The 22660-nt window shown below is 31.7% G+C and overlaps 1 protein-coding gene across 4 annotated transcripts in view; it reads left to right on the top strand.

The window, feature by feature from the left end:
• The first annotated feature begins 423 nt into the window (after positions 1-423).
• Positions 424-22660, top strand: part of LOC114329654 (zinc finger and BTB domain-containing protein 8A-like) — a 184604-nt gene continuing 162367 nt past the window's right edge. For 2 of the 4 annotated variants that reach the window (XM_028278834.2, XM_028278835.2), the window contains exon 1: positions 425-1135. In XM_028278834.2, coding sequence (XP_028134635.1) covers positions 773-1135 — 363 coding nt within the window. In that variant the 5' untranslated portion in view covers positions 425-772. Of the gene's footprint in view, positions 1136-22660 lie in introns of all 4 variants that reach the window. The other 2 variants (XM_028278836.2, XM_028278832.2) reach the window with 2 other exon arrangements.

A 22660-nucleotide genomic window follows, 5' to 3' on the forward strand; every position in this document is an offset into this window, starting at 1 on the left:
AACAAAAGTAAAACAATATAAATAAGCAATAATAATTAAATAATAAAAAAACTAAATAATTAAAAGTACCATCTATTCACGTTAATTTTATAAGTATTTAAATTAAAAATATTCTAAAATTTGTAATAATTTTACCTACCTATAAAGAAACTCACAATAAAAAATTCATTTTTATAAAATGATTTTTATTTTATCATTTGAAATAATATTAATTAAAAACGTTAAATTACTTCAATTTTACCCGTGCTATTTATACGTAAAAATAATTTAATTATAATATCTAAATTAAAATATAAATTCTACTATAAACATAAAAATTACTAAAATATTTTATGACAGAACGCATATCATAAATATTTTTAACAAAATTATTCCGCTTGCGGTACGAGCAGATAAACTAAATAAATATAAAATAAATAAACAGCTGCTCAGTTCAACGCCGAGAATAAAGACAGAAAATACTACTAAAAGTTGGGACGGTGTAGAAACCCAGCAGAGGCCGTGAGTTATAATTAATTCCAGAGGGTATTTTGCGATTTTGAAAGAGGGGGCAGCACGAAGTAAAATCAATATCCTGCCGAGCCCCCCTTAGTATACAACCCAAAGCCAAAGGGCGCGGTAAGTGATGTCGTGCCGTTCAAGCATTATAGTTGTGCATCTTTACACACAAAATTTCGCGTAAACATTTGTGAAAACAAAGTATATTTAATGTGATTTTAATTTTAAAATAACTGTGTAGTGTTTAAGTGATTAGTTAACCTTACATATTACGATGAAGTTGCAAAAAAGCGTGCGTCTTTACGCAGATAGACACTATGAAAAGTTGGGAAGCATATTTTCTGATTTATATAAAGACAGTTTGTTGACAGATTGTACATTGTATTGTAAAGATGGGTCCTTAAAGGCACATAAAGTAGTTTTGGCTGCTAGTAGCCGGTACTTTAGACAAGTTTTCATTGATCATACCGACGACAATGCTATTTTTATGTATGGTATTTCGTACAGTCAGCTTAAAAATTTAATAGAGTTGATGTACAGTGGAAGTATTGATATCCCTAATGAGCATTTTACACCAGTTTACAACCTTTGTGAAGAATTGAAAGTTTCTGGACTTAATGTCGAGTCTACAGATACCGTGAGTATTTTATCTTTATTTTCTTTTTCAGTTTCAGTAAATAATCAACAAATAAATTTGTGAATGCAAGGTCAGCCTAACTTGCGCTGTTGCCATGCTTACTACTAGATAATTTATAATTTACCACACATTGAGTTAATTATAATGAATTTAAAAATTTATTTCTACTGTTTGACGTGTACAACAATAAAATTTTAAATTAGATGATATAAATTGTTTAAAATTTACTATGACCTGTATGTTATGGAAATTTTTTCAAGGTTATTTTTAAAAATATAAAAATAATTCTAGCTTCCAAGTTTTTTCACAAGGCATTTTTCTAAAATATCTTCTTTTTAACTATAGAACGTCACAAACTTTATCAATAATTATTATAAAAAACTGATAGTGATTTCCCGTACCTATGTCTATGTGAACATTTATATTCTTATTTTTAATATTTTTTTAATTTGCCTGAATATTCACAAACATTTAATTTTTATTGAGCACATAAAGGTGAAAATTATCAATGTCTAAATTAAGATCATTTATATAGATTATACAGAGTGGGCCAAAGAAAACAGTCCACCTCGAGGCAGTATGTATGTATTTATTAGATTTTAAGGAAATGAAGAAACAGGTCGACTTTTGATCTAAAAGGGACACATTTTTACGATACATACATCTGTCATTTGTCAACCACCTCCCTTCCATTTCCCCCACGACAGTTCATTGGTGCTACCTCATTTGAAAGGTTATTCAATTCTCTATTCAGTAATATTAACATTGACATAATTATTTATACAGGGTATCCGAGAAAAATCATTTTGAATTAAATTAATTGACACAAATAGAAGAATGTATGCAATTTATTTAACTCAAAATCAAAATACATTTTACTACTGACAGAAAACGGAGAAAAATGTTTATTTGACAAATAAATATTATTTTTCGCTTAAATTCAATATTCAACCTTCCAAGAGGCTGATGGGTGGCAGCTTGAACATTTAAATTAAGTGAAAAGCAATGTTTATTTATCAAAAAAAAAAAAAAAAGAATGTGTGTGTACTTTGTACGCACGTAAGAAGTTATACTGCTATTATATGATTTCTTAAAAATGAATATACTTTAAACAGTTTGTTTTATTTTTTTTAAAACACCAAACTAATTTTGTGCTTACCGCTTTCAAAAAAATTAAAAAAAGTATAGAATTGCACTGGATTCGAACTCAAGACCTCTCGATCTCTGGCCGAATGCTATACCAAATACGCTATGACGACTGTCTGTATCGGTTCGGACGTACCAAATGACAATTCACGGTAACAAACAGACAAGGTATAATAAATATACAATAAAATGTTTTATTAATACTCATCTTAATCTTAAGGAAGACAAATCCAAAGACACAAAAATTATAATAAATATATTTACTAAAAACACTAATATATTCTTTTCACACCTTTTCTTGCACTGATATATTTATAACTAGAAAGATTTAGCAACTAAACGCTGTACTGTCTGTGGTCGCATGCGCGCAGTAATATGAAATTTTACTCTAAATCGCACCTAAAGAAGTATAACTTCAAAAAATTTTTTCCGTTTTTTAACAGCAGTAGAATATATTCTGAATTAAATAAATTACATCATCATCCAGCCTCAAAAGTCCACTGCTGAACATAGGCCTCCTCCCCTCGTTTCCAACCCCATCTATCCTGCGCCGCCCTCATCCAGTTTTTATTTACCTTTCTTAAGTCGTCAGTCCATCTTGTAGGCGGTCGACCGACGCTTCTCTTGTCTTCTCTTGGCCTCCATTCCAATAACCTCTTCGTCCATCGCCCATCTGTCATTCTGGCTACGTGTCCTGCCCATCTCCACTTCAACCTGGCTATCCTCTCGATGACGTCAGTCACCTTTGTTCTTCTCCTGATTTCTTCGTTTCTGATTTTGTCTTGCAGAGTTATTCCTAACATTGACCGCTCCATTCTTCTCTGCGTGACTCTTAGTTTGGTAGCCGAGGCTTTAGTTAAGGTAAGTGTTTCTGATCCGTACGTCAAGACTGGGAGGACGCACTGATCGAATACCTTTCTCTTTAGACATGTAGGTAACTCACTTTTAAAAGTTTCTCTCAGTTTTCCAAATGCTGCCCACCCAAGACCGATTCTTCTCTTCAGCTCATGAGTCTGGTTATCCCTGCCAATCGTAATTTCATGTCCCAGGTATTTATATCTATCTACGAGTTCTATTTCCTTCCCACCAATACTGATGTTCTGGTTGGGTACCAAATTTGTCATTATTTTTGTTTTCGAGATGTTTATATTTAAACCTACATTTTCTGTAGCTACAACGAGTTCTTGTACCATCTCTCTTGCCATACCTAGATCCTCAGCTACTATGACTATATCATCGGCGAAACGTAAGTTGTTTAGGTATTCTCCATCTATTTTTATTCCCTTTGTCATCCAATCCAAACTCTTGAAAGCATGTTCTAAGACCGTATTAAAAAGTTTAGGTGACATTGGGTCTCCTTGTCTAACCCCCCGTTCTATTTTTATGCGATTACTGTTAGTATGTAATTTGACAGTGGTTGTTGCCTGTAAGTATATTTTGTGTAATAATTTTGTATACCTATAATCTAGCCTGCATTCTTTAAGCGCCTGTAATATTTTGCTAAGTTCAACTGTGTCAAAGGCTTTATGAAAATCGATAAAAAGTAGAACTAGGGGTTTATTGTATTCCACTACTTTCTCTATCAGGGTTTTTATACTTTGTAGATGGTCATTTGTTCCGTAATTTTTTCGGAATCCTGCCTGTTCTCTTGGTTGATAAGTCTCTAACTTTCTATCCATTCTCTTAACTATTATTCGCGTAAATAACTTATATAAATGGCTGAGGAGACTAATCGGTCTGTAATTCTCTAAATTGGCTTTGTCTCCTGCTTTGTGTAATAGAATCATAGTAGCGTTGTTCCAGTCTGTTGGAATAATGGCGTTGTGAAGGCAGATATTGAAAAGTTGTTTAATTTTTTCAAGTAGTATATTTCCTCCAATTTTTAGTGCTTCTGATACTATTCCATCTTCACCTGGGGTTCGATTATTTTTCATTTTCTTCAGAGCCTCTTTGATTTCTGATTTTGTTATATCGGGCATTAAATCCGATCCTTGATTTAATACCCCAGTTTTTACTGTAATTGGAGGTTGCGCATTGTCATCTTTTTTTCTTGATTTGTATAACTCTGTGTAGAACTCTTCGACTATTGTTAATATTTCATCTCTGTTTGTAGTTTCTTTTCCAGTTCTGTTTCTTAGTTTGTTGATTTCTATTTTTCCTTTTTGTACGCTTACGTTCTTCAAAACTTTCATGTTCTTATTTTGCTCTATTGCTTGTTTTGTTTTTTCTACATTGTAGTTTCTTATGTCTTTTCTTATTGACTTTGTGATAGTCTTATTTATTTGATTTAGCGCTTCTTTGCTGGAACTTGTATCTCCTTTCATCTGTCGTCTTAGTTCTATAAGGGTTTTAGTAGGTTGACTTAGTTTTTCATCTTTTTGGTTTGTTGGACAGTATTTAGTTTGAGCCTGTTGTATTGTGGTGATTATTTGCTTGTTCAGTATATTAATGTCTGTTGTTGTTGTTGTATGTAATAAATTACATACATTCTTCTTTTTGTGTCAATTCATTTAATTAAAATATTTTTTTTTGACATGGACATAATGTTTTCTTGTAATTTTATGTTAATGTTTATATTACTGAATATAGAATTGAATAACCTTTTAAATGAGCTAGCACACGACCCCTATTCCTTATTTAAAAATAAGGGGTGGGGAAAGTGAAAGGGAGGGGGTTGACAAATGTATGTACCGTAAAAATGTGTCCCCCTTACATCAAATATCGACCTGTTTCGTCATTTCCTTAAAATCTAATATCTATAAATACTGCCAAATATCGAGGTGGACTGTTTTCTTGGTCCACTCTGTATGGAACAATAATATAACATTACATGTCTAGTTGATTCCCTAATCTGAGACACAACTGTCTACACTACAATCACAATAAAGATGCACTAGAAATAAACAAGCACGAGAAGCACTCCCAATTCATGATTTGGGAGTGCTCCTCGAACATTTGATGCATCTTGGTTTGTTTATTTCTATATAGTGCATTTTTATTGTGGTTGTAGTGTAGACGTAGACAGTTGTGTCTCAGGTTAGCGAATCAACTATACAAGAAATATACTTCGAAAAATAACATTCCATGCATCTTGGTTTGTTTATTTCTATATGTATAGTGCATTTTTATTGTGATTGTAGTGTAGACAGTTGTGTCTCAGATTAGCGAATCAACTATACAAGAAATTATCATCATCATCAGGGCTTTTCATTCTGGGTGGAATGTTTGCCGCTCTTACTTAGAGCTCTCTGATTCGCTTATTGTGGTGAATCATTCCGCATTCCACTTGTATGTTGTCAAAGTTTGTTGTATGACTTGGCTTTCGTTACAGTTTTCTTCCACTCATTTCGATATGTTCATAGTTTCCTCCAGTTTCTCAATTCCAGAATTTTGATATGTCTCATGTCATGACCTGGTCCTCTCATCTCTCTTTGGGTCTTCCCCTTGGTCTTTCAGTTTCTGGTTTCCATCTGGTGATCTTCTTAATCAGTAGGTCGTTTTTCTGCCTCTCTATGTGTCCCAGCCATCTCAACCTCTGTGCCTTAATAAATCTAACTATATCTTCTCCCTTCATTATGTCTCTTTGTTCATGGTTCATTCTTCTTCTCATTTCTCTGTTGTCCGTTCTTATCGAGCCTATAATCCATCCATTCATCTTTTCAGTTTTGTATTTCTGGATAAGTTCTTGTCCTTCATAAGCCTATATCTCCAGTATGTTTTGTTGTCTGCTAGTATTCGTTCCGTTACTTCTTCACTTCTCTGTTTTGGCCATTCACTATTACTCCCAAATATTTAAATTGTTGGACTCTTTCAAAAGTGTAGTTTTCTATTTTGATTTCTCTCGTCCTGTTATCTTCTCTTCTAGAGCAGAGCAGATATTTTGTTTTTCCTTCGTTAATTTCTAGACCTCTTTTCCATGCTTCTTTTGCCAGGATTGTTACTGCTTCTTTTAATCTTTCCTTGTCTCTTCCCATAAGAACTAAATCATCTGCATATGCAACTATTTGTGTTGAGGAGTGTGCTATAGTTCCTTTAATTTTGTTGGCCTTGACTGTTCATTCTACTGCTATGTTGAATAATGTGGTTGACAGGGAATCGCCTTGTCGCACTCCTGTTTCTATTGCAATTGATTTTGTGCTACCTTCTTCTGTTGTTACTTTAGCTCGAGCTCCATCCATGGTCATTTTTGTTAATCTGATTAATTTTACTGGTATATCTTGATTTTTCATTTCAATAAATAATTTATTTCTTCCAATACAGTCAAAAGCTTGTCTGAAGTCTACGAAGGGGATGTGGAGTTCTATGTTGTGTTCGTGGTATTTTTCGATTGTTTGTGTAACTATGTGGATTTCATCTGTAGTGGATCTGCCTTCTCTGAATCCTTGCTGGTAGTCCCCAATTTTTTTCTCTGTGAATTGAGTGAGTTTTTGTTTGATGAGGGCTGTTAGAATTTTATATGTTGTACTCAGTAGAGATATTCCTCTATAGTTGTAACAGTTTGTTACTTCTCCTTTCTTAAATATTGGTATAATTCTGCCCTCTTTCCAATCCTCGGGCATTTCTTCTGCTTCCCATATTCTAACTATTAGGTTGTAGATGCTTGTAAATAACTTTTCCCCTCCGTTTTTAATTAGCTCATTGGGAATTTCATCTGGGCCAGGTGTTCTTTTCTGTTTCATTTTTTGAAGGATGTCTAAATATTCATTGTTGAATGTTGGTATCCCTATTTCATTATGTCTAATGTCTTCCATTGCGCCTACTTCCTCTTCCGGGCTTTCTTTGCATCTATATAGTTCTGTGAAGTGTGTTTCCCATGATCTATTGTCAATTTTAACTACTGGTCTGCCTTTTCTTTGTTGAGCTTTTAGGTATACAAATAGTTTGGGACTGTCATTACTATTCTTTTCTAGGTCCTTTAACAGCTCTTTCATCCACAATTTTTTTTGTTCTTGCAACATTTATCAGCTACTTTCTTTCTTTATCAGATACAAAACATAGACTTTTCTAATATACCTACTATATTTATTATGTTGTCTTTCAAAGAGTATATTATATTTATTTTCAGATATACCTAATTATTGATAGTTTATGTCATATTCTTAGATTTTAAAATACACTGTTTATTTAATTGATTTCAGACAAATAAATTTTTAGAACATTGCATCTATGTAAAAAAATATTACAATACATATACTTAAATATTCCAATATTATATCTAGATTTAGCCATACGGCTTACACTCCCTCTAAGGGGAAAATTGACTCATCCCAGATACCTACGGTATCAAAAGGATTGAGGATGCAGGTGTATCTCCCAAAAATTTTCGTACACATCTGGCCGTTGTGAGTAGTACAGCTTTCTGCATGGTTTTGTAAAGATGTTCATTTAGACCCAGCCTTTTTATGCTTTCGAGAAGGTTCTTCGGAATGACTCCAGCAGTAGACATAGTACATAATAGGTATCGTCTGGGTACTTTGCATTCTCCATTGTCTTCGTATTTGAATTTCCAGATCTCTGTACTTGGCGATCTTTTCAGTAAATTTACTGCGTAGATTATTGTTGTTAGGTATCGCCACATCAATTAGTGTTGTTTGTCTTGTCAATTTATTAACTAGTATGAGATCTGGTCTATTATGTGCCACTGTTTGGTCTGTGAGCACAGTGCGGTCCCAGTATAGCTTGTAGTTGCTATTCTCAAGCATACTCTCAAGGACGTATTGATAATATGGGAGACGGGTCCGTTTGGAGAAGTCCCAGCTTGATAGCTATCTCTTGACGAAGGATTTTTCCCACTGCGTCATGCTGTTCCTTGTATTCAGTTGCTGCAAATGCCCCTATAAGATGTTGGATGGTTTCTTGGGCTTGACATCCATTCGGCATCTGTCGTTTTGAACCTGAGGGTCTTTGATGATATATTTCAGGTAATTTCTGGTTGGTATAACCTGATCCTGAATGGCCAGTAATGAACCCTCCATTTCAGGGAACATCTTTCCTGATGTCAACCAATAGTTCGACGCTATATTGTCGACATAGTCGTGGCTGACCTCGTTGGGATGTCGCCCGTGCAGAGGTTTACCCATCCAGATGTGCATTTTTTCGTCTTTAATGAGGTGGTTTATGCGCATTTCTGATTTTATCTGTGTTGTGTCATCTACCGCGCAAATATAGCGCGATGTAGATTTGATGTCTCAGCTTCTATCTGAAAATAAGTTCTTAAATTAGCAATTTGATTATCTAATTACTCACATATATCCATAAGTCCTCTTCCTCCTAGATTCCGTGGTAATGTCGTTCTTTCTACTGCACTTTTAGGATGGTGTTTTTGTGCCTTTGTGAGGTGTGTTCTTACTTTTCGCTGAAGATTCTCGATGTCCGTTTTTGTCTGTTAACAATAAACGAATAGCTAAGCGCGGAACATGCGTAGGTGTTTTACCCTTCGTATAAACTCCGCAGTTATCTCAGTTTTCATTTGCTTATTGTCAATTTTCCGCACTTGCTTTACTCCAAGATATTTATACATATCGAATACATTTTGCATATCGAATCCTTTGTGCTGTACTTTTCCTCTGCCTATATTTAAAACGCGGCACTTGTCTAGTCCGAAGTGCATACTAATATCATTTGAAAAGGATTCTGCCCCGGTATACCTGGGTGAGGCTTAATCGCGTACATACCAGACATGGTAAATATGCTGATTCTCTGTTCAAATGGGGTCATGCGGAAGTAAGATTGCAGATCATCTAGACAGACCATAAGCCATTGTGTTTCAGACTGCCCAAATCATGCCTACCGTGGAAAGTTTGTGGAATGTGCCCCAGAAGCAATTGAAGGGCTATGTGAATAAGACATTAATATTTAGTTTCATTCATTCTATTTTAGTGTTTGTATAATTACCTACTCCAGTCAATGGGAGCAAGAATAGGATATTACCTCCGAATTATAGGTATCCTACTGCATGGATTTTAATGAAATTTTGGGCCTAGCCTCTACCCTATGCCGATGTGTGCTTTTATCTTTGGGGTGGTTCCCACCTCTTCTTAGGGGTGGAAAAATTTTTGGTTAAATATACCACGAAATTCGCCAGAGAACCTAAACAAAAACTGTTCTATAATTTTCTTTTGAAAACTCAATACTTTTTTAGATATTCGTGGTTGAAAATTGGCCATTTTCATTGAAACATAATACCTTTTCGAACGGTTTTTTGCGAATACCTTAAAAACTATGCATCTAACTAAAAAAACTACATTAAACATTTTTGTAGGCTATAAATAAACAAAGAGACACTTGCATAAATCTTGTAGTTATAATACAAAAAGAGATATGGTAGGTGAAAATAGTTTGTTTTTTGATACATTCTCAAATTGGTGTAATACAGAAACGGTCAACTTTAGGTGTATAATGCTACTTATATCTTTTGTAGTGCTTTGAAATGACCTTTAAAATTAGCTATATTAGAGGTCAACTACATTAAAACTAAGCGAGATATGCTGAAAAGAAAATTGATAACTAATGTATTTTAAGAAAAAATGAGAAGTAATTTTAACTCCCATCCACCAAAATGTGAATGCATCGTTTTCCTCCTACAATACCTTTTACTATAGTGTTGTTTCTATGTTCAAAAAGTTGGACGGGTTTAAAATGAATGGTTTTTAAAAAAATATATCAAATTAAGTATAGAGCGCATTTTTAAATTTTCTTAAAAATCTTCCTTTTTCTCCATATAACTTGAAAATGATAAGAGATACAGTAATGAAAAATAAAAAGGAAATTTATATATGAAGAAGCCCTATATTTTTGTGTGGTATCTTTTTTTTGTATCTCTTACCTTTTTCGAGTTACATGGAGGAAAAGGAAGATTTTTAAGAAAATTTAAAAATGCGCTCTATCATTTAATCTTTTTTTTTTCAAAAACCGTTAATTTTAATCCAGTCCAACTTTATGAACATAGAAATAACACTATAATAAAAAGTATTGTAGAAGGAAAACGAGGTATTTAAGTTCTGATGGATGAGGGGTCAAATATACTTTAAATATATTTCTTCGTAAAATACATTAGTTATCAACTTTTTTGCATAATATCTCGCTTAGTTTGAATGTGATCGACATTTACTATTGCTTAATTTAAAGGCCTTTTAAGCCCTACAAAAGTTATTAGTATCATTATACACCTAAAATCGACAGTTTCTCTATTATTTCAAGTTGAATAAACCGATTTGAGCATGCAGCAAAAAAACAAACTCTTCTTACCTACCACAGCCCTCTTTATATTTTAACTAGAAGATTTATGAAGGAACATTTCTCTTTTATTTTTTATAACCTACAGAAATATTTTATATAGTTTTTTTGTTAGATGCGTAGTTTTTAAGGTATTTGCAAAAATCCGTCCGAAAAGGTGTAATTTTTCAATGAAAATGGCCAATTTTCAACCACGAATAACTCAAAAAGTATTGAGTTTTCAAAAAATAATTATAGAAGAGTTTTTGCTTGAAATTAGGTTCTCTAGCCTCTTCCGTGGCTATTTTAACCAAAACATTTTTCACCCCCGAGAAGGGATGGGAACCACCCCCAAGATAAAAGCGCACATCGGCATAGGGTAGACTTTGTTTCTTGAGCTATTCCCTACTTACTGTGAAAATATCAAGTAAATCGATCTAGTAGGATGGAATTCGGAGCCAAATACCCTCATTGACTGCCCTAAATACCTATATACTAGTAATGATTGTCTATGTATCGTACTGTAAAAGTCCATATTATGTTAAATAAATAAATAAATAAAAGCACCCCTATTAATGAGTCTCTTGAGATAGCTGGTCCTACTTACTTTACCGAAAATAGGAAAAGAAAATATCACACTTATGCTTATTTGCAGTAGGTAGTAAGGTAGGTACCTACTATAAAGTCTCATTGTGGTAAACTATAAAAATGTTTAAATCATGAATTATGGAATCATTAGCAAATAAAACTGACTCATCTATAATAAAAACACATTTTCTAGAAAATTTATCAGAGAACTTGAATGACAAATAAATGAGCTAATAACATTATTACAGCAATAGGCTCTGTATTGTGCCTATTATTAACAAATTAATATATTTACTTGTGGAAAACTTTGAAGCAAGTATGGTTTTGAAACAAAATTTAAAACTCAGTTTGGTGGATGATGTGTGTTCATAATATTAACCTTATGAATTAGAGGATCTTTTAATAGGATCTAGAAAGCTTTGGCGACTTAGCCCCATATCGGGATGTACAGTCACTATATACAGGGTGTCTATTGACTTATGAGAAAAACGAAAATTACTAGGTACACATATTTATCTTCCAGAGATAAATCGACTCCATGCATTGCGAATTTCTATTACCGATCATAGGCGTTCGTTTTGGGTAGGGCAACAATTATTTTATCGCATAACTTTTTTATCTTTAACTTTTGAGCATTTTGACTCTGGATTATTAAATTATGAGATATTCTACAACTAAAAGGTACTCTTGTTTTAGTTCGATAGGATACACCGTTTTCTAGAAAAATCGATTTGAAAAATTTTTCTTTTGAATTTCCAAAAAAAAAATTAAAAAAAAAACTATTTAGAAATCTGAAAACTGGTACGTTTATTTATATTTCAGAGATAAATCGATTTCATTAACTGCGAATTTCTAGTACGGGTCATATGCGTCCGTTTTGGGTAGGTCAACGGTTATTTTATCGCATAATATTTTTGTCCTTAATTTTTAAGCATTTTTTACTCTAGATTATTAAGTTATGAGGTATTCTAATACTAAAAGTTACCCTTGCTTTAAGTTGATAAAATACACCTTTTTTTTTAAATTGTTTTCAATTTTTATTTAAATTTAAGAACGAAAAATTTTCAATTCGATTTTTCTAGAAAACCGTGTGTCCTACGGACTTAAACCAAGAGTACCTTTTAGTACTAGAATACCTCACAATTTAATAATCCAGTGTCAAAAATGCTTAAAAGTTAAAGACAAAAAAGTTATGTGATAAAATAACCGTTGCCCTACCCAAAACGGACGCCCATGATCGGTACTAGAAATTGGCAATGGATGGAATCGATTTATCTCTGAAAGATAAATGTACGTACCGATTTTCGTTTTTCTAAATTGAAGCGTTCTGGAGGTATTTAAGAAAAACTAATTACAAGAAGCCATCTTCAAAGAGCTCTAGCTCCTTTAGGAAGCATTTTCGGACTAGGCGAATTGAGCTAAATTGTCTTAAAATTATCTGAAGAATCTCCTGTCTTCGTTTGTCGGTAGAGTTTCTGGACACCCTGTATATGAATTAGAGTTATTGGACACATTCCTAATTTCGTCGGCTTACTGCCTACACCAGCCAACTCCACTTTTTTTTTATCAATTTTGAGTTAAGTACTCTTTTGGACTTAAAAATTCCAAAAAAATGTACTGACAAAATCAGACAAGTCCAAACAGATTTTAATGTAGGAAAGAGATGGGGCTCAAAAAATGAACTCCAGTAATGACACTTATTCAGGCAAAAACAGATAGGTATGTACTTATATGCAGTTGTTTTTTAAAATAAAATAATATTTTATTATTTACAATAATCTAGGTACTTCTACCCAAACAGGACAAGTGCCAGTTAGGTTATCTTTTGCTGTATTATTTTGGTATAAATGCACAAATTTGATGTGATGACTGATGACTGTACTTATCTCTCAGGTACTTTTCAGGTGACTACTTACGTAGCCACAGTTACAGGGTTAAGGTATATGGATGGATACACTGTACACAGTTGTAACTGAACTTCCTTACTGCCTGGCTTATGTATTTAGTACAAACAAATTCTAACTTATCTGTGATAAAACAGAAATTTCTCGAGAGTGGACATAGACACACGGTGCGTAGGTAGAATCCTATTAAAGGCGCAAAAGTAAATTTAAGTTTACACCATGCGTGACTGCCCTAATTACTAATATTTTTCATATGACAAGAACATTTCTGGACCTTAAGGGTAAACAGACGAACTACACTATATCATTTCGATCAACTGTGTTAGGCGTCTGTTTGCAACAAAGTTTAGAGTATTTAGGATGTTAATAAAAATCTGATCTATTCCATAATTGGTTGAAAGACAATATGACCATATTTTAATGATAATCTATAACCAATTTGTATAATCCAACTAATAAAATGAGTGGATCAAAAAAACTTATTCAAAACAACACCATGTCGACATAGTGTAGTTTATCTCCGAGGTCCAGATTTATATCTGGTAATGAATCATATTGTAGAAGAACACAAGTACATATAAGGACTTTTTTGACTTAGTGGCACTGTCAAGCGTAATATCTAATGAAAAATAGGACAAAAACACAAGGGGTTACTATAGTATGCGGTCTACCCCAATGATGCGCTGTACCTGCGCATATCCTTTATAGTGTGCAGAATACGCCATTTTTGTGGCTTATTTTCAACCAAAATAGCAAATTGATATGACAAAGTATTAATTTGTAAAATTAATACTTTCTACACTACTTAGTACATTTTTTTACATTCTATATTAATACACTTCAATTCATCTGTAAATATTTTTTTGCTGGCACTGTATACTTTTTGCTTTAATCTGATGGCTTAGGGGCTTAGGTAAAGACCAATTGGCCAGATAATTTTTCTTTTGTTTTCTTTTTATTTAATTTTAACATATCTTTTTATATGTTTTTTGTGCACACTTACAAAATGGAACTAGTTGCAGAATTACTAACAAAGATATTATGGTGAGTAATTTATAATTTCATTTTGCACCTCTTGCTGACACTTGCTGTATACCTGTCCGGCTAAACAATACTGTAATCTTTTATCAGAAGGGTTTGCACACAATAATGAAAATCTTTATAAAGTGAATAAACTGCATAAATCAGAAGAATTATTATATTAATTTTACAAATTAATACTATGTCATATCAATTTGTAACACTAAAATAATAATTCTTCTGATTTATGTGTTTTATTCACTTAAGAGGATGGGTACGTATTTTCGGCTGCAATGCTATTCAAATGGGGATTCATTTTTTTTCTACGGCCGTGTTAAAAGAGCCACTTTCACGCACGCATTTCGTTTCCGAAAGTTGCACTTTCCCGCACGGCGTGCGTGAAAGTAAATTTTCCAGCACGGCGTGCGGGAAAGTAAAATACCTTGTAATATGGCATTATAATATATTGTAATACATGCAATAAACTAATATTTAGATATTATTTACTAATTTATATCAAATTTATCTTATTGTGTTCATGTTTTAATGAAATTAGCGCGATAAATCGATGAAATAAAATTATTTTGACATAATATTTAAAAGTCAGATCAGTAGACAATTACAATGGTTTTGAATCGTCGTCGTCATGGAAACCAATATCGTCATCGTGGTAATACCCATTATATTGAAAGTTTGGTTTTGACAACCTTGTCAAAGAATTAATTTGTGTATTTTCACTTCTAAATAAAAATTGATATAACTCTATTTTTTGTGACTTTTTTCCAAACGTACGGCCCTAGAAAAAATATTGTTCCTAACTCATGCGGAAAGTGTCTTCCCCGCACTCGACTGCCTGCTCGAACTCCGCTGTCGCGTCGTTCGGGTCAACGGCAGTCTCGTGCGTGAAAGTATCACTTTCCGCACTAGTTAGGAAAATAACTATTTCGAATCCTGAGAAAACTAATAAGTATTTTTGACAAATTTAAACGCAGAATGAAAGATTGCGTTATTAGGGAGGGCCTAAAGTCCCTGAGAACTTCTATAATGTTTAGGGGTGAAAAACAAAGAGAAAATTTAGTGTGATTTTTAATTTCAAATATCTCATTCAAAATAAACGTTTTATTTATTCTAAGGGACTTTCGGCCCTCGGTAATAATTTAGTCTTTCATTCTGCGTTTAAATTTTTCGAAAATATTTATTGGTTTTTTCAGGATTCGAAAAAAATGAACACAATGTCTATGGTAATATTTTCCAAATCTATCTTTGTCTTACAACGCACTCAGTCGAATATAATGTCAGTCAGACAGTGACAATCATGCAGTGACAATTTTAAATATTTGACATGGCATCGGGAATATTTTGAGTTGTTGATGAAATAATATTAATATATAGTGTATTTGATAAATAATGATTTAAGACGTGAACTTATAATAAAAAGTTATTTCTTATGTATTATTTGTGGAAGATCCAAGGAGAGAATAGATCAGGATAATATATTCTGTGATCCAAATCTAAGTATTTTGTTGTTAAAGATGTTCAAAATTGTAAGCGTTCCACAATAACAATATATTATTAAAAAATCACTTTAACACTTTTCCTCTTTTCTCTATTGAGTATTAGTTTTTTTGTACATATAAATTATTACAATCACTGAATACATAGTTAGTGAAAAATTATCACATTTATTAACTGAATTAATAATTTGCAATTATACAAATAACAGTTATCCAAGAACATTCAAAAGCCATCTCTTTAAGTTAATGATGACATTTTGAAGTAGAATGACATTCTAGTAATGTTTACATATCCATACCAGTGTGAATTTTACTACACGTAATTTGCCGCGTAAAGAGAGAAAAAGCAGGAATAGCCGTAAAATTTTTTGTCGGCTGACTGTAATACCGGTTGTCCACTTATATTTTCCCCCATTTTAACTGCCTCTATAACTTCTAAACGGCTTAAGATAGAAAAATGCGGTTTTCGCTGAAATGTTTTATTTTAGTAAAATTTTTGTCTGAATATAATGAATTTTTTATACCACTTTCAAATACGAAAAAAAATGGCCAATTTTTGGAAAAAACGTTGTTGACTTTTTTTTTTAATGGAACACCCAGTATATTTTTGTGTAAATTGAAAGAAAAGCCATTCACCTATCCAGCGGTATAAAGTTTTTCAAAATCGGTTGTCAAATCACTGAGTAATTAATTTTTAAAATGAGCGGTGCAACGTGGATATCACATACTATAAATAACATAACTAAGCAAAATGATATTATGTTATGTGATTTCCACATTGCATCTCTCATTTTAAAAATTATTTGCTCAGTTATTTGACAACCGATTTTAAAAAAATTTGTATCGCTGGATACGTAAATGACCGTTTTTTTCAAGCTAAAAAAATATACTGGGTGTTTCAATAAAAAAAGTCAAAAAGTTTTTTTTCAAAAATCCGCCATTTTTTATTTAAAAGCGATATAAAAAATGGTCATTTACCTAAAAACTTGAAAAAACGGTCATTTACCTATCCAACGATATAATTTTTTTAAAATCGGTTGTCAAATAACTGAGCAATTAATTTTTAAAATGAGAGATGCAATGTGGAATTGAATCGTTTATTTCAGAAAGGGGTCAAGTGACAAGTGTCTACTTTTGAGAAAATCAAGTTTACACACTGTTTACATTCAACAAACAATCACTTTATATAAAATAAAAATTCTACCTAACAACCTAGAGTATTTGTCAAAAAATGTTGTATTTTTTAAAAATGTATCTTGTTAATTTGTTTAAGAAAAAAAATTAATTTTTTGCACTAATTTTGTCAAGATTTGTCACTTGACCCCTTTCTGAAATAAACGATTCAATTCACATCAATTCGCTTAGTTATGTTATTTAGGTATGTGATATCCACGTTGCACCTCTCATTTTAAAAATTAATTACTCAGTGATTTGACAACCGATTTTAAAAACTTTATACCGCTGGATAGGTGAATGACTTCTCTTTCAATTTACAAAAAATTATACTGGGTGTTCCATTAAAATAAAGTCAACAACGTTTTTTTCAAAAATCCGCCATTTTTCTTTTCGTATTTGAAAGCGATATAAAAAATTCAATCAATTCAGACAAAACTTTTACTAAAATAAAACATTTCAGCGAAAACCGCATATTTCTATCTTGAGCCGTTTAGAAGTTATAGGCAGTTAAAATGGGGGAAAATATAAGTGGACACCCGGTATAATAGGTAATAAGTATAGGTTATACATTATACACCATGTCCCTTGGTAGACCGCAAACTATGGTATAAATGCGATGGTAGATCGCATACTTTAGGAGCACCAGCACAAATAATGGAGAAACAGTTATCTGACTAAAAATAGAATGCTTGAAATATAAAATCCAAACCAGGCATTATGTTGTAAATGTAGGGCCAAAGTTCTGAAAAAATAAATCTTTTTGTAAAAGGTGGCACTGTTAATCTGAGCGAGGATATCGAGAACAGTATACCTGAGCCTGATATCGAGGACAGCCAAAATCAGACAACTGCTTTAAAAACATGTCTTGTATTAGCCTAATAAAATAAAAAAAAGTCAAAATGTAAATTCGTACAGGTTAAAACAAATTTTATATCAAAGTTTAGGTGGGTACAAAAGATATTTTCAAGAAAGTATCCAAATCATACAAGGGGATCATTGTTTAAATAATTAAAAAGGGGTCATTTTTGCAAAAAAAAAAATACTTTTTTAACTGCTGCGGTAATTCACTTATTAATGAAGGTCTATGGGATTTTTTTTGCAAAGCTGAAGGGTAAATCTTTCACATAAGACTTACTAAATTAAATTTGACCCCCTATTTATTTAAATAATTGTATATAAAGCTTTAAAAACAAATTTGCAAAACATTATTTTTAGCGTTTTAAATAAGCACTATAAAATATCTTATTTTACAGACTAAATTGCGATATATTACCAGTATTAAGCAAAAAAAAATTGGTCAAAAAATATTTAATATTTTTTGAGATATTGAATTTGTTTATTAAATGTTACTATATTTTCAATTGCAAAAACGCGGTTGTTGCCAAAGAAATATTCACCTGATTAAGATATCATTATTTTTATTTTTATGTACATTTTTGATAAATGTATTGATAAATTCAAATTTCAATTAAACTCCCCCCTAAAATGGCATTTGAATATTATTCAAATTTGTTTATAATTTGTTTTTTTAATAACGTCGCAAGGATTAAGTATTTTCAAAATGCCGTTTCGATAATTGGGTTCTTGGGAATTTTTTACTAATTAACAAAAATTTTTTGTCGTTTTTCTTCTTTTTTTTTTCTTGGAGTTATATTACTACGGGCCCTTTTAGGGTTAAATTTTATTAAGAATGTCGAATCTCTGAGTTGTAGATTCTAGACCTAAAAATATTAAGATTTAACTAAAATCTCTTAAATAAAATGTGGCTACTTACTGAGTTACAGGGTGTTTTATGTAAAAATTTAAAAATTATTGTTACCAAGTATTTTAAAACTATTTGACGTATCCTTATCATACTTGGCAGAAAGTGTGGCTATTATACACCCTACCAAATTGTGATTAATAAACGTTTCTAGCTAGTGCCAGAGGCGTGCGACAGGGGATAGTGAATGATTGACCCTTTCCAAATTCTACGCCACTGAGTGAATTACTATTGTAGCGAAATTTTTCGATTCTCCAATACTTTGTGTATAAATAACTTTATTGGTATCGATAAAGTCATCAGTTTGAGAGATATTGTAAGTTTAAAATGAATGAATGAATGAATCAAAATAACTATGCCGTTTCATTTTTAACGTCCAATATCTCGAAAACTAATGACTTAATCGTTACCAGTAAAGAGTATATTATTTACATATAAAGTATTGGAGAATCTAAAAATTTCGCTAAAATAGTAATTCCCTCAGTGGCGTAGAATTTGGGAAGGGTCAACCATTAACTGTCCCCTGTCGTACGCCTATGGTGGTAGCTAGAAACTTTTATTTATCACAATTTAGTAGACTCTATAGTACTCACACTTTCTGTCAAGTATGATAAGGATACGTCAAATAGTTTAAAGGTACTTGGTAAAAATAATTTTTAAATTTTTAAATAAAACCCTGTAACTCAGTAAGTATTCACATTTTATTTAAGTGATTTTAGACCAATCTTAATATTTTTAGGTCTAGAATCTATAACTTAGAGACTCGAAATTCTTAATGAAACTTAACCCAAAAAGGGCCCGTAGTAATATAATTCCAAGAAAAAAAAAGAAGAGGAAAAAAAGACAAAAAAATTTGTTAATTAGTGAAAAATTCCCAGGAACCCAATTATCGAAACGGCATTTCAAAATATTTAATCCCCGCGACGCTATTAAAAAAACAAATTATAAACAAATTTGAATAATTTTCAAATGCCATTTTAGGGGGAAGTTTAACGGAAATTTGAATTTATCAATACACTTATCGAAAATATACATAAAAATAACAAGATTTAATACAGGTTAATATTTCTTTGGCAACAACCGCGTTTTTGCAATTGAAAATAGAGTAATATTTAATAAACAAATTCAATATCTCAAAAAATATTAAATATTTTTGCACCTATTTTTTTTTTATTAATACTGATAACATAGCGCAACTTTTCTTGTAAAACAAGATATTTTATAGTGCTTATTTAAAACGCTAAAAATAATTTTTTGTAAATTTGTTTTTAAAGTTTTATGTATAATTATTTAAATAAATAGGGGGCCAAATTTAATTTAGTAAGTCTTATGTGAAATATTTACCCTTCAACTTTAAATAAAATAATCCTATAGACCTTTATTAGGAATTGGATGACCTCAGCAGTTAAAAAAGTAATTTTTATGCAAAAATGACCCCTTTTTAATTATTTAAACAATGATCCCCTTGTATGATTTGGATACTTTCTTGAAAATATCTTTTGTACCCACCTAAACTTTGATATAAAATTTGTTTCAATCTGTACGAATTTACATTTTGATTTACATGTAGTGTAATTTTATTTTACTAGACTATATTTAATACTTTTTTTTACATTTTATACTTCATTAAAACAATCTTTTTATAATTTTTCGTTTGTAATATTATTTACTTTAATATTTTTCAGCTATTAAATCATTTCTAAATTGAGACGATTTTTCATTTCAAATTAAAGTTTAAAACATTGATTTCTCAAAAGTGTGAAAAGTGGAGTTAGCTGGTTTTGGTAGTACCTAAGCTGATGATTTATATAAGTGATAAAGAAGAATCAATATAACGCCCGATTTCATAATAAATTTAAAGTCCACTTTACTTAACTTTATTATGAAATCGGGCGTAAGTAATTTACTGAAAATGCAACAAAAGTATATAGAAAACCAACACACACCAACAAACATTAACACGTTGAACTACAACGTAATGTATATGTATACAGTGCGCTGGAATAAGTGTTACCCCTCCCTATTAACTTATTTATTTTTAGCACATAATCAAAACGCTCGGACAGGTCGATTTTTAAATTAATCAAAGTATTATTGTGTATCAATTTGGCAATCAAAGATAGAATAAAAATTTAATTTTTTAATATAATGCGGGCACATAAATTTGATACACCCTGTATATTGATTTGTAAATATTTATTAGAAGTTAGCTTTCACGCAAGGTGGTTTCTCCTTAATGAATTTTTCCATGAAGAATATTAAAAACATTTGTAAATAAAAGTGAAGTGAAAGTTATTTATGATTATTATTTTAAACCGATTGTTTATTACGGGAAAGGTAGAAACCATAGGTAATTAGTTCTTAGAAAATTAAGGTAAAGAAAGTTTGGAATTTTAATCTCTTTTTGTTTAACCCCGAGTAAATTTTGTAGAATTTCCCGAATGTAATTATTATGATGGTAGGAATATTTTTGAAAGTATGAGTGGGTGTTTCGAATGAAAAAAGAATGGGGAAGAAGAAATGTCTCTGGTTGGTTTGGCAATTTGGAATGGGAAGGAGAGAAGGTTGAATTTTCAGATAGTTTTGGAAAGAGGGATTATTGTGTTACCGGCATCCGAAAGGAGCAGTCAAAAGTTTTCGTGAGTAGTTCAGAAGCAAGTACTAGTGTTTTGTTTTGATAGTGAGAGTAGCTGAAAAGTGGAACGAGAGACAAATCAAATCGAGAAGAAATGCCTCTTTGATTCTGTAAAGTCCAAGAGAGTAAGTTACAAGAATTATCATTATTAAAATTATTTGTGACACCAAGTAAAAAAGATACTTGGGTCTCAGGAGATTATTGTTGAGAGAAAGAGAGGAGAGAGTTTTGGAGTTCATTGAACGAGTGCTGGCAAAAAAGAGGCCTGGCTTGTGTTTTTGGAGAAATAGTTGCTGGTATCCTGCTGGATTGTTTGCTGAGAACGGAGAGGGCTTTGATTGGTAGCCTAACATAATCAACAAGGAGGAGCTGTTTGGGTCAAGAGGAGACATCATTGTGTGTGAATCAAAAAGGTCAGTCAATAACCTATGTGATAGATTTTTTTTATAATCAGAAGTTAATTTTTTTACGTAAAAACATATGAATTTAAGATTCCACTGTTGTTCTGAAGCTATTTTCTTGTGGCATTTTTACAATTTTAACTATTTATAATGGGAAATAAGCCACAATATTATTAAAAAATGATGTTTATTAACGTTTCGACGCCCAAATCGGGTGCCGTTGTCAAGTATTTTGTATTTTTTGTGGTCTTATTTAAAAATTTAAAAATTATTTTTATCAATTACTTTCAAACTATTTGACGTATCGTTATCATACTTGGCAGAAAGTGTGTGTACTATACAGTCTACTAAATGGTGATAAATAAAAGTTTCTAGCTACTACCAGAGGCGTACGACAGGGGATAGTTAATGGTTGACCCTTCCCAAATTCTATGCCACCGAGGGAATTACTATTTTAGCGAAATTTTTCGATTCTCCAATACTTTCCATGTACCTAAACATTATACTCTTTACTGGTAACGATTAAGTCATTAGTTTTCGAGATATTGGACGTTAAAAATGAAACTGCATAGTTATTTTGATTGATTCATTCATTCATTTTAAACTTCCAATATCTCTCAAACTGATGACTATCAATACCAATAAAGTTATTTACATACAAAGTATTTTAGAATCGAAAAATTTCGCTAAAATAGTAATTCACTCAGTGGCGTAGAATTTGGGAAGGGTCAGTCATGCACTATCCCCTGTCGTACGCCTCTCACACTATCCGCACTTTCTGCCAAGTATGATAAGAATACGTCAAATAGTTTTAAAGTACTTGGTAACAATAATTTTTAAATAAAACACCCTGTAACTCAGTAAGTAGCCACATTTTATTTAAGAGATTTTAGTTAAATCTTAATATTTTTAGGTCTAGAATCTACAACTCGGAGATTCGACATTCTTAATAAAATTTAATCCTAAAAGGGCCCGTAGTAATGTAACTCCAAGAAAAAAAAAAGAAGAAAAAAAAACGACAAAAAAATTTTGTTAATTAGTAAAAAATTCCCAGGAACCCAATTATCGAAACGACATTTCAAAATACATAAAAATAAAAATAATATCTTAAGCAGTTGAATATTTCTTAGGCAACAACCGCGTTTTTGCAATTTAAAATATAGTA

This window comes from Diabrotica virgifera, chromosome 7 (genome assembly GCF_917563875.1).
Source record: "Diabrotica virgifera virgifera chromosome 7, PGI_DIABVI_V3a".
Lineage (NCBI taxonomy): Eukaryota > Metazoa > Arthropoda > Insecta > Coleoptera > Chrysomelidae > Diabrotica > Diabrotica virgifera.